We start from the raw sequence: 13,770 nt of genomic DNA on the forward strand, positions 1-13,770 counted from the left end.
TTTTCCCAGCACCATTTATTGAAGAAACTGTTTTTTCCACTGTATATTTTTTCCTGTTTTGTCAAAGATTAATTAACCATAGAGTTGAGGGTCCATATCTGGGCTCTCTACTCTGTTCCACTGATCTATGTGTCTGTTTTTATGCCAGTACCATGCTGTCTTGGTGATCACGGCTTTGTAGTAAAGCTTGAAATCAGGTAACGTGATGCCCCTAACTTTTGTAGCAACAGGGACAGGACTGGAAGAGATTATGCTGAGTGAAATAAGTCAAGAAGAGAGAGTCAATTATCATATGGTTTCACTTATTTGTGGAGCATGACAAATAGCATGGAGGACAAGGGGAGTTGGAGAGGAGAAGGGAGTTGAGGGAAATTGGAAGGGGAGATGAACCATGAGAGACTATGGACTCTGAAAAACAATCTGAGGGTTTTGAAAGGGTGGGGGGTGGGAGGTTGGGGGAACCAGGTGGTGGGTATTGGAGAGGGCATGGATTGCATGGAGCACTGGGTGTGGTGAAAAAAATAATGAATACTGTTACGCTGAAAAAAATTAAAATATAATTAAAAAAAAAAAAAAGAAGAAGCTTTTGCACAGCAAAGCAAAAGAAACAGCTGACAAAACCAAAAGCCAACTGACAGAACAGGAGATGATTTTTGCAAATGTTTGCTCAGATAAAGGGTTAGTATCCAAAATCTGTAGAGAAGTTATCAAACTCAACACCCAAAAAACAAATAATCCAATCAAGAAATGGGCAAAAGACATGAACAGACAATTCTTCAAAGAAAACATCCAAATGGTCAACAGACATGAAAAAATGTTCAACACAACTCAGCATCACCAGGGAAATACAAAATAAAACCACAATGAGATGCCACCTCACACCAGTCAGAATGGCTAAAATTAACAACACCAGAAACAACAAATGTTGGAAAGGGGAACCCTCTTACACTGATGGTAGGAATGCAGTGGTGTTGTAGCCACTGTGTAAAACAGTAGAGAGATTCCTCTAAAAGTTGAAAATAGAGCTCCCCTATGACCCAGTAATTGCAATACAAGGCATATACCCCAAAGATACAAATATAGTGATCCAAAGACACACCTGCACTCCAATGTTTATAGCAGTAATGTTCACAATAGCCAAACTATGGAAAGAGCCCATATGTCCAACAGCAGATGGATAGATTAAGAAGATGTGGGATACACACACACACACAGGAATATTACTCAGCCATCAAGAAAATGAAATCCTGGGCGCCTGGGTGGCTCAGTGGGTTAAGCCGCTGCCTTCAGCTCAGGTCATGATCTCAGGGTCCTGGGATCGAGTCCTGCATCAGGCTCTCTGCTCAGCGGGGAGCCTGTTTCCTCCTCTCTCTCTCTCTGCCTGCCTTTCTGCCTACTTATGATCTCTCTCTGTCAGATAAATAAATAAAGTCTTTAAAAAAAAAAAAGAAAGAAAGAAAGAAAATGAAATCCTGGGACGCCTGGGTGGCTCAGTTGGTTAAGCAGCTGCCTTCGGCTCAGGTCATGATCCCAGTGTCCTGGGACCAAGTCCCACATTGGGCTCCTTGCTCAGCAGGGAGCCTGCTTCTCCCTCTGCCTCTGCCTGCCACTCTGTCTGCCTGTGCTCACTCTCTCTGACAAATAAATAAATAAGATCTTTTAAAAAATAATAAAGAAAATGAAATCTTGCCATTTGCAAAAATGTGGATGGAACTAGGGGTGTTGTGCTAACCGAATTAAGTCAATCAGAGAATGCCAATTATCATATGATTTCACTCATACAATGGAATTTAAGAAACAAAACAGAAGAGCACAGAGGAAGGAAGGGGAAAATAAAATAAGCTGAAATCAGAGAGGGAGACAAACCATAAGAGACTCGTAATCATAGGAAACAAACTGAGGGTTGCAGGAGGGGAGGGAGGTGGGAGGATGGGGTAACAGATTGATGGGCATTAAGTAGGGCATGTGATATAAAGAGCACTAGGTGTTATATGCAATGATGAGACACTGAACTCTACCTCTGAAACTTATAATACATTATATGTTAATAAACTGAATTTAAACAAAAAATAAAAGGAAGGATGCCTGGGTGGCTCAGTCCACTAAGGGGCTGCCTTTGGCTCAGGTCATGATCCCAAGGATCCTGAGATAAAGCCCTGCATCGGGCTCCCTGCTCAGCAGAGAGTCTGCTTCTTCCTCTCCCTCTGCCCTCCACTCTACTTGTGTGCATGCTCTCTCTCTTTCTGTCAAATAAGTAAAATCTTAAAAAAAAAAGAAAGAAAGAAAGAAAGAAAGAAAGAAAACATAGGAACAAATCTTTACTGTCTTGGATTTAGCAAAGATCTCTTAACATGACACCAAAAACCCAATCCATAAAAGAAAAAAAAATTATCAAAATTTTGAATTTCTGGTTTTTTTAAAGAAAAAGACAGCCATAGACTGGAAGAAAGTATTTCACAAGGACTTGTATCTAGAATATGTAAAACCAATTAAAAATAAGAAAACAAAAAAACTCAGAAAGTGGGCAAAAGATATAAACTGACACTGCATCAAAGAACATCTATGAATGGCACATACATACATTGGCAGATACTCTACATCATTAGCCATTAAGGTTACTACACACACCTATTAGATTGGAGGGGTGAGGGGAGAAGCCCAATGATACCAAATGCTGTTGACAATGTAGAGTAATTTAACTCATACCTTGTGGTGTGAAAGCAAAATGGTATAGTCACTTTGGAAAACTATGGAACTTTCTTAAAAAGTTAAATATACATTTACCATATGACTAAACAGGTCTACTTCTAGGTACATAACCAGAAGAAATAAAAACATATTCACTGTAGCATTTTTTGTAATCACAAAAAATGAGAAACAACTAAAGGGGAATATTACTCAGTAACGAAAAGGAACAAACTACTAGTGTACATAACATCATGGATGAATCTCAAAGGCATAATGCCGTGTGAAAAAGGCCAGACTCAAAACTCTACACACATATGCTTCCGCTTCTGGACATTCTGGAAAAAAATTTTTAGAGAGGGGCCCATGATCACCAGGGCTGGACCTTAAGGGAAGGCTTATGAAGGGTTTTTTGGGATGATGTTACTGTTCTACATCTCAATTAGTGTAGTGTTTACATCACTGTACTTGCCAAAGCAAAGTGAATTTTATTACATATAAATTAACACAATTAAATTTTTTAATTATACACAAAATATATCTATTTATTATATTGTGAATTATATCTCAAAAGAACAGAACATTTGAAAAAAGTAGCCTGCTTAACACTAAATTTTAAGTTTTTTAAAGACAGCAACATAAACATCCTGAAAGGTGAACGTATCCTATTTGTTTCAAGCAAGTCAAGTAGGTCAAATGGATTTTATTAAAATTTGGGCTGTCACAACCTCTACACTATAGGCATTAGAAAGCCCCATTTCTGCCTCTGATTCTGCCAGTCAAGTAATACATATACTAACAAAATATTTATTTTGCTTTATTTTTCTGCTTCTAAGTTCCTTATCTTTAAAATGTAAAAAAGCATTCCTAACCTCAAGGTACTTGCAGCCACCAAGAGATGATAAATGGAATAGACGGGCCAGGAGTGCTAACAAGATGGACTCCATCTTTGGCCCTCCATCTGTTCATGTTTGCTGTGACCACTCTTGGTGCTACATATTTCAGGGTCCTTGGAAATTTATATATATATTTATATATATATATATATATATATATATATATATATATATATATATATATATATCCATCCATATCCTAGAATTCCCCACCAAGGCCCAGATTGGGGAGGCCCGCTTTGGCCTCCCATGAATCTGTTAGAGATAAAACGGTCTTTCCCCTTCCTGATGCACCAGTAGTATCACAAGATCAAATTAAAGATTAGCTAGCACTTAGTTGCATGCAAGCCCTTTGAGGTGTATGCAAACCCTTCAATCTCACTACAGTGCCCTTCTGTGCACCTCCTCACTCCAGAATCTGGGCACGAAGGTCTGGATTTTGTGGAGAGTAGCTCTGCAACTACCATGGCTTGTCTTCTGCCTGATCCTCCTACCAGTAAGTCACCCTGTATAAAACTCTGTGTCAACTGTTTGAAGTAGCCTGCTTCATTTTCTGATCTCAACATGACTTCTTAGTTCGGGGGATCACCTTCTAACAATGGGTGATATATAGAATATGTATAGTGTCAGCCAACTAAGTATAGATGTGTTATCACATTACATTCCCACAGAGCTAAAACTAAAATACCAGCCTAACAATAAAACCTAGTCGCTACAAATGGTAACAAAAAAGGGAAAGTAAATTATGTGCAGCAGAATTAAGAAAGTAAAATAGAAAACAAGAATCACAAATACATAAATAAAAAAACCTAGAATGTTTGCTATTTGGAATATATCAGGCATTTTGTAAATGGTTCCTTTCTTTGGGGAAGGGCACTAAAATGTCCTTTTAAAAGGGAATATTATTGCAGGTTATTCTTGCATATTAATGAATGTCGTTTGTAAAAAAAAAAAACACTGAAACACATTAAGTGCTTGCTATGTGTCAACACTAAGTGCTTTACATATTAGTAGATAATTTAATATTCTTATAAACCATAAGATAACACCAAATGTACTTGGGGAAGTAATTTCTTAACATTCATATGCTTGGAAGAGCATATGGAAGAGCTTCAGTAAGTCCCAATATAGTGAAAGACAAACATTTGAATCAATAACACTGAATTTGAAAACATTCCTAAGGAATCCCTGGAAGGATCATGTCTTCTTCCATACCTAAAATATGAGCCCTCATCCTTATTCAAGAAGCTATCATTGGGTCTTACAAGCAAGATAAGGAAGTGAAATAAAACGAGGACTCACTTTGCTATTAGAGGAGATTTCTCTTTTTTTAAGAGAAATTTTTCTTTTTCTTTCTTTTTTTAAACGTTCTCAGATACAAATCACCAGCAAGACCACAAAGCAGATGCTGAACTGTGGAGAGCCTTGGGGGCCCATGTCTGTGAGCACACAGGAGCGTCTCCGTGTCCCCAGTGAACAGCGCTCCTTAACACTTTAACATGGAGAAGACGCGGCCCTTGCCCTGGACGTCAGGCATTAGAAGGACTTGCTTTTCTTCCACCTGCCTCCAGCTTTATTCCTGTCCGCAGGCCAAAGAGTCTGAGGGACCTTCTAGAACATACTCCAGAATACCAAGGGTCCTGAGATTTCCTATCCAAATGGCTCCAAAACTGCTCCGAGGTCCTTCTCGCTAAGAGACCTTGCCCCGCATATACATGCCACTAAGCCGAGGAAGGACCAACCAGGGCTGCTGAGTGGGCATGTGGACATACAGGCGGCCCTCTCCACACACGTGCACCCAGCTCCCCGAAGCAGTAGAAGGGAGTCCGCTCTGCCATGCCCTCGCTTTCTGGAAAGGAATTCGCAGGCATCAGAAAGGTGACAAAGCTGACTCCACAAGAGTAAGCCTGCGACACCAGACCAACGCCCGCATGGGTCATGCAGACAAAGGCCAGGACAGATGTACTGACCGCTGTACAGAAGGACCGCAGTGGGCTAGAGGAGCAAACTAAAAAAGGCTGAGGCCATCCGAGCAGTTCCTAGGAAGGGGCCTTGGACACCTGCTGCCATTCCCAGCCCAGCTCTACGGGAGGTGAGGGGGACAGGTATGTGGGTGGATGGGGGGCAGGGTATCCAAGACACCGGTTTTGACGTCAGCTGCAGTGCTAGGGAGGATGGCAGGGTAGCAACAGGGGGAGGCTGGCGCAGTGTGGGGGGCAAGGCCGTCAGCTGATCGCAGGGAGCCAGTCTAGGGCGGGCGAGAAAAGGGCGGGGCCGCGGCCGACGTCACTGCCGCGGCCGACGTCACCGCCACTTGCCGCATCCGCAAGATCTCGCTGGTGCAGCTCGGGTGCAGGTCTCTGCGGGAGCCACCCTAGACCTCTGCAGCTTCCCCGGTATCATGGCTGACTCGGAAAACCAGGGGCCCGCGGAGCCAAGCCAGGCGGCGGCGGCGGCGGCAGCGGCGGCGGCAGCGGAGGCGGCCGCGGCGGCGGAGGAGGTAATGGCGGAAGGCGGAGCGCAGGGGGGAGACTCTGACAGCGCGGCTGGAGATTCCGACAGCGCGGCGGGTCAGACGGCGGAGGAGCCCCAGACCCCCGCGGAGAATGCACCAAAGCCTAAAAATGACTTTATCGAGAGCCTGCCTAATTCGGTGAAATGCCGAGTCCTGGCCCTCAAAAAGCTGCAGAAGCGATGCGATAAGATAGAAGCCAAATTTGATAAGGAATTTCAGGCTCTGGAAAAAAAGTATAACGACATCTATAAGCCCCTACTTGCCAAGATCCAGGAGCTCACCGGTGAGATGGAGGGGTGTGCATGGACCTTGGAGGGGGAGGAGGAGGACGACGACGAGGAAGAGTACGAGGATGAGGAGGAGGGGGAAGAGGAGGAGGAGGAGGAGGAGGAGGCTGCTGCAGAGGCTGCGGCGGCCAAAGATGAGGGTCCCCACTCTGCAGTGCCTGATGACGCCAAGAAATAAGCGGGGGCAGAGATTGAGGAGGAGAATGACGACGGAAACAAAACCACTATTTTTTTTTTCAATATTGGTGGACTTAATAAGGCTCAGGTTTGGGACCAAAATACAATGTAATCAATTCTGGCGTTCTTACCTAAAAGTATAGTAAATTGAAGCAATCAGATCCTGGCCAGCCCGTTTCAAATTTTTCATTTTGAACACAATAAATATATCAAAAGGTGTTGAAGAAAACAAGTTATATTTAAAATGATTTTTTTTTTCATGATCTCTTCTGCACGGACTGCAACTGAGACTTATTAAGGGTGTCAAGTAGATGTGAAGTAAAGAATGTCACTTTGAAACCTGTTCATTCCACGGTCATCACACTACACACAGAACACCCAGACCAAGACTGAACATGTTCTCAACGCTTAACTCTTCAGTTTCTTTAGTCCGGACATTTTCCAGTGCAGAAAAAACAGAACCCAGAAGAATCTCATCTTTAAGACTTTGCTTTTGTAACCCATCAGCTTTACACTTCGGAGAAGAGTGATGGAATCCTGGAAGCCTGTGATGGAGATCATGACAGTACTGTTTAATGAGGCCTGGAAAACTGCCATTTCAAATTCTAAAGAATGTTCTGAATATTTGAGTTTAAACAAGCAACATGGTTCTGAGAAGGAGGGTGTATAACCTGTATAATACTGTCAACATATGTGTTTGTTATTTACAGTCTCATGTTTATGTGTTCTCTTGGTAGTGTCTATTTACAAAGGTGTAAAAACAAACAAACAAACAAAAAAACCCCAAATGTTTAAGTATTAAATCCCTTTACCTAGCATTCTAGAAATATTAATTTACTTGAAACGATGTAGAATGTAGCAAATCCTGTAAAGCATGTATTCAGTGTTATGTAGTTTGATCCTTGTGAAGTCGTCTTTGTCATGTAGCTTTTAGAATGTAGCTGTGAAAATTATCAGAACTCTTCAATGAAGCTAATGTTTGGAAAAAATAAATACTTGAAGAACCAATCCAAGTGTGTGTCCCCACCCCCAGCTCAGAAGTAGAAGGGTTTAAGTTTGCTTGTATTAGCTGTGCCTTCATTATTTTGCTATGTAAATGTGACATATTAAATTAAAAAATGGTGCATATTCAAATTGTACTGCTTGAGGACAGACTGGTATACAGTTAAGGACTTTAAGGAAGGACACGTTAAATGTAAAAACTCTTAGCTTCTTTGTGGGTTTTGAATTTTGTGTGACTCAGTGATCTAAAAAGAAACATAAAGTTGTTTACCACTGTAGTGTTAATAAAACAGTATTTTTAAAAAACAAAAGGACTCAAATACTCTGCCTTCTTGCAATCAAATCCCAGCTCTGCCCCTATAAGCAATGAACCTTAAGCAATTCAGTCGGTCTGTTTCAGTTTCTCCTATAAAAGGGGTAATAATAGCCCCTTCCTCACAATTATGGAGAAGAGGTCAGTTAATACACAAAGTCTACAGGATAGTATCTGACACACACTCAGTGCTCAAGAAATTTCAGCTATTATTTTATTATTTTTTTATTACATGAAACATAAAGACACTGATTGGAAATTCAATCCTCCTTCCCTTCCCAGGTACAAAAAGAGGGGGGATGGACATCATTATATTCTTGTTTATGATTCCTCATCAGAGAAGAATGTCATCTTTAATTCAGAAACAGGAAATTCAATAACCTATCTCATTTTGGTTTCCTCAATATAAAATCAGATTTTGATTTCCTCCCAGAAGAGATAAAAGACTTTCAATATGATATTATGCATATCCAAAAAAGGCTACTTCAAGTTAATATCTGGGCATCTTGAATAAAGCAAAATAATTTAAAAATTAAGGACCCCACCCTTAAAAATTAAAAACTCAGATGGATTTTCTTCCATTTCTCTTAAGGGTTAAAATTATGCAAACGTGAAATTATGCTGCTTTACCTTAAGGACTGGCAGGCAGCTCTGACCTGTTGCTTATTGCAACAGCAGAGTTAAACCTTAATGTACTATTAATCATCATTAGGGCCAGGCAACCAAAAGGGAAAATCAAAATAACGTATTATATAAGAAGTCAATAATTATCTTAATCATTGGATTATCTTCATGGAAACAAAAACTAATAAAATTCAATATTTCTTATCTCTAGGAATAAGAGACTCCTTTAATATTCTTCTAGGTCTATCTAGTAAAGAAGCAAAAATGAATAAAACAAATAAGGTAATTATTGGGGAAAAATTTTTTTGCAGGCAGATAGTTATATATAGAAAACCCAAGAGAATCAACTGAAAATTATTGAATAAATCTGAGCAAATGACCAGTTGCCATATAAATATATAAAAACTATTAACCATTTCTAGGTACCAATAATGGTCAAAACACATGGAAAGACTTTTCACAATAGAAATAAGAAATCAAAATATAAAAAAAAACAACCTCTAATAAAAAATATGTGTAATCTTATGTGAAAAGGAAAAACAAAATCAGAAATTAAAACAGGCTTTTGGATGGTAAGACTAAATAGCACAAAAGTGTTCATTCTTCCCAAAGTAACCTTTAATTTATCACACTTCAAATCAAAACCCAAACTGGATATAATTAATCTAATATCCCCCTGTAAGAATAGCTAAGGAAACTAGCAATATGGGAATAATTCAGATTTCTACCTTAGAATACAGACCTCCCCCCACCTGAAATTTTTTTAAGTGAAGAGAGTATATGATGTATTTATCAATTACTGGATAGGGAAAGGCTGAGATTGGTGATATAAGACCAAAAGAAATAATCAACAGACAGGACAACACAGAAATAAATACATTCTAGAGATTTAAACACAAGCACCCCATTTTTTCAAAAGCAAACAACTGGAAATATACAATAAATAACAAATGGCAAAGGGTTTAGTGGTCTTAATAAAGAATACCCACAAACCATATGAAAATCATTTAGTCCCAATACAGAAAGACATAAAGGACACCAGCAGACTGCTTTAAAAAGAAGAAATACTATAGCCCTGTCTGGGGCAGAAAGACACGTCCTGAGAGGGCAGCACCAGGGCTCAGTGAGGTCTGGAACACAGGCATTCCCAGCCGAGTGCTCGGACCAGCCGTCTTCCTTCCAATTAGGGCAAGACTTTAACTGTGGGGTTTTCTAGCTACCAAACACACCACCGTTGGCCACATTTCCCAGGACACGGGGATGCTTGTGGATGCCCTTCACAATGTCAGGCCGTCTCCACTGTTTCCTAACTGGCTTGATCTTTACCTCTGTTTCCTGCCCTGCTTATTTGATTGCTCCTCAGGCAGTCATAAAACCTGCATGTTAACATCTAGCAGGATACCCCGCCTTCAAAGTGGGTCAAACACTATCACTCAGCGTTAATCCATTATATGCTCAAATTTGTCAGCAATGCACAAAATAACTGGCGGGAAGAATAGCAGTATGCATTACACATTCAATTCGGTCTCTGAGAGCATTACACAGGAAAGTGTCGCATCCTGATGCTCACTGCCAAAGCATGACACAGCAGTTCTCCCTGCCTGAAAGTTCATACTTAAGGCAGACACAGACATATTTGCACATGCATACACAGGTACACAAACACTTTTTATTGAAGAGAAATACACAGAACATAAAATTAACCATTTAAATGAACAATTCAGTGGCATTTAGTACATTCACAATATTGTCCATTTCTATCTAATTCACAGGAAAATGCACCAAAGCTGTGTAGAATATGAAAAGTAGCCTAGGTATGTAAGAAATGCAAAATTTTACAAGTGCAACAGAATTTATTACTTGTTTTCTTTAAGAGAATCTTAGTGCTTATAAGTATTAGGTAAAATGAGTACTCTCATACATTGATGATAATATGCAAGTTGATATATAATTCATTAGTGAAATCAATTCAGCAACAACATCTATCAACCAATTGAAAATGACATACACTAATTCAATTTCACCCTTGGGATCTTATTAAAAAGCAATTTTAAAGGCAAAGAAAGCTTTAGACAAAAGATACTTGACAGGTCTTACTAAATATAAAGGAAGGGGGAGAGAAACAAAAGAGAACTTAGAAGCCAAATACCCCGGAGCAAGACAGTAGAACACACACATCCACATGGCAGACTGTGCAGTCATTATTAAGGGTGTCCATGAGGGCTTTGTAATAACATAGTAAATATAAGCGCTGTCTCAAGCGAAGTTTAAAAATTCAGACATATAATTTTATACATTCACAGTATATTTTTAACTATGCCAACCTTGTTTTTTAAACCCCATAGTGTGCCTGAAAGGAAAACAGCAAACTTCTAAGTCATGTCTCTTCCTGGGTTGGGGAGGGGACTCAAGTCCTGGTCTTAGCCTTGAAAGGGCGGGTGCGGACCTTCACAGAGCACAAGCTCTCATCTCACTCCCAATGCTTGGCTTTGAATCCTACACTTCTAGCTATGTCACCCTAAACAATTAAGTTGTGCCTCTCTGTGGCCCAGTTTCCGTATCTGTATAGTGGGGAGGATTACATGTGAAGTACTTAGACAAATGTAAGCACTCAAGAAATGTGACTGGCATTTTAGTCATCTGCTATCCTAAAACAGCCCAATGCAAATACAAACAGATCTTAAAGATTACACCAATAGATTATCTCAAGACATCAACTTGACAAGTCTGTCAGCAGTCCTAACTTCAGGAGATCTTAAGGAACCACAGGTGTCTGTCATGTAGGATTTTTTCCTCAGGTTCTCACTATAGAATCTGGGTGCCCTTTGGAGCACTTACGTTAAGCCTCACACTCCTTACTGGGTGATCTTTTTTTTTTTAAGGTACTTTTCTTCTTCTTCTTCTTCTTTTTTTTTTTAAAGATTTTATTTATTTATTTGCCAGAGAGGGAGATCACAAGTAGGCAGAGAGGCAGGCAGAGAGAGAGGGGGAAGCAGGCTCCCTGCTGAGAAGATAACCCCACGTGGGGCTCCATCTCAAGACCCTGAGATCATGACCTGAACCGAAGGCAGTGGCATAAACCACTGAGGCACCGAGGTGCCCCACTGGGTGATCTTTTTACTGTTTTTCAATCCCTTTCTTAACGTGGCAGAAATGGGAGAACACATCAATTTTATTTGACTACATTAAATTAAAGTCAATTTGGGGAAACCTCGAATGACATGTGGATTTTTCATTAATAATAATAACACCATGTTACAGAGTATGAGAAATACTTAACCATGAGTAGTCGTTATTCAGATGTGATTACCAGCTGTGGCAATAGCTGGCTATGATGTAGCCACCAGCCATCACCTATGGATGTTCTTTTACTTGGATGCTTGTAACTCATTTGACTATCTGCAGCTCTTATTCAAGGATAGGATGCAATCTTAAGACCAAATGAAATGTAATAAATTATGGATAAAGAATTGGTATCTTTCTGGCATTTTCCTCCAGGGCAGTGGTGATAGCAAATACCTTACTGTTAACTCAGCAAATAACTTTCTGTTAAGAAAGTATCTGTTAAGAAAGTATTGTTAAGCAGTATCTGTATATTCAACTGCCTACAAGTTAAAATCCAGCAGACATTATTCTTATCTTTCAAGTTTTCTTTTTTTTAAAAAAAATATTTTAATTATTTATTTGACAGAGGGAGACACAGGAAGAGAGGGAACATAAACAGGGGGAGTGGGAGAGGAGCCTGGGTGGCTCAGTGGGTTAAAGCCTCTGCCTTTGGCTCAGGTCATGGTCCCAGGGTCCTGGGATAGAGCCCCACATCGGGCTCTCTGCTCAGCAAGAAGCCTGCTTCCCCCCTCTCTGCCTGCTTCTCTGCCTACTTGTGATCTCTGTCTGCCGAATAAATAAATAAAATCTTTAAAAAACAAAACAAAACAAAAAACCAGGGAGAGTGGGAGAGGAAGAAGCAGGCCCGATGCAAGACTCAATCCCAGGACCCTGGGATCATGACCTGAGCTGAAGGCAAACACTTAACCAAAGGAGTCACCCAGGCGCCCCTCATCTAGTTTTCTTAGACCCATCTAAGAAATACCCAAAAAGGACCCCCACCCCCAGTGGTGAGATTATGACATATACTAGACAAAAGGGAAAAGGAGCTGCAATGATTCATCTTTCACAGTTGTATGCAACATTTCTTACCAGGATCTCAGTATGCTTTGCTTATAAGATTTTTGCTTTTGCAGCATAAAAGAAAAAGAAGAGAAATTCACTTGTATCTTCCTAGTTGTCCTTCACCATGACAGTTATACTAAGCAATGTGGCAGTAACCACACAAGGTTCTCAGAAGCTTCTCCAGTAGGTAACTGTGTGACAGAAATAAGGTCTGCCTCCTGTCACAAGTACAAAGGCATGCACAACAGTGCCGAAAACAGCATGGATGAGTTCACTGTGTGCTCAACGAGTGCTAGTGACCCAGAAACGTCAAAACATAAACTTCACCAAAGATAGAAGTTGTTCCACACGCTAATCTCAAACACAGTATGTTGGCAATCAAAACAGGAGCCCGCCATCCTCTGCCTGGCAAGTTTTAAAACTACGACACTCTCTATTGTACAAAGACTTGAAAACTTTTGAAGCTACTTTTTGGAAGTCATAGTAACAAAGGAGCTTCATAATACAAGTTAAAGAATGACGGGGGCTCCCTTCTCTTTATTCTCTTGAATTTAAGTACTGCCTTTCTTTTAAGGAAACTGTGTGTCATCAGAACATCCTTACTGAAAATGTGTTGTAGGAGCAGCCCCGAAGTCAATTAGTGGCCAACAACTGCAAAGTAAGAGAAAAGGAGCCCACATGTTTTTAAAGATTTAATTATTTATTAGGGAGAGAGAGAGAGCATGCACACACACACACACACACACACACACACCACACACGAGAAGAGGAGAGGGAGAAACTTGAGCAGACTCTGTGCTGAGCACGGAGCCCAACACAGGCCTCAATCTCATGATTCTGAGATCACAACCCAAGCCAAAACCAAGAGTCAGATGCTCAGCTGACTGTGCCACCCAAGCATTTCCTCAACACGCCTTTTAAACAAAAGCATGCTCTTCCACACTGATTCTGAGCACTACTTGGGGTTAAGCACTATCCATGAGTGTGCAACAGCAGATGGTGTCAGCAGCAGATATAAACAGTGGACAAGGAAAAGAAGATGAGAAAACAATGTCTGCCAGGAACCAACTTCTATCCCATAACTCCTGAGCTCACAAACAG

At 40.5% G+C, this 13,770-nt stretch overlaps 2 protein-coding genes across 2 annotated transcripts in view; one reads left to right on the top strand and one right to left on the bottom strand.

Annotated features, from left to right (window-relative positions):
• HERC3 (HECT and RLD domain containing E3 ubiquitin protein ligase 3) overlaps positions 1-13,770 on the bottom strand; it is a 124,383-nt gene that overhangs the window by 14,699 nt on the left and 95,914 nt on the right. The window lies entirely within an intron of this gene.
• On the top strand, positions 5,870-7,884 carry NAP1L5 (nucleosome assembly protein 1 like 5). The gene has a single exon (XM_059173061.1). It carries the CDS (start codon positions 5,983-5,985, stop codon positions 6,559-6,561), a length of 579 nt encoding a protein of 192 aa, XP_059029044.1. The 5' UTR covers positions 5,870-5,982; the 3' UTR covers positions 6,562-7,884.

This window comes from Mustela lutreola, chromosome 1 (assembly GCF_030435805.1).
Source record: "Mustela lutreola isolate mMusLut2 chromosome 1, mMusLut2.pri, whole genome shotgun sequence".
NCBI lineage: Eukaryota > Metazoa > Chordata > Mammalia > Carnivora > Mustelidae > Mustela > Mustela lutreola.

What these genes read in the sequence shown, in the direction of transcription:
- NAP1L5 (XM_059173061.1), top strand. Translation starts at nt 5,983, where the DNA reads ATGGCTGACTCGGAAAACCAGGGGCCCGCGGAGCCAAGCCAGGCGGCG.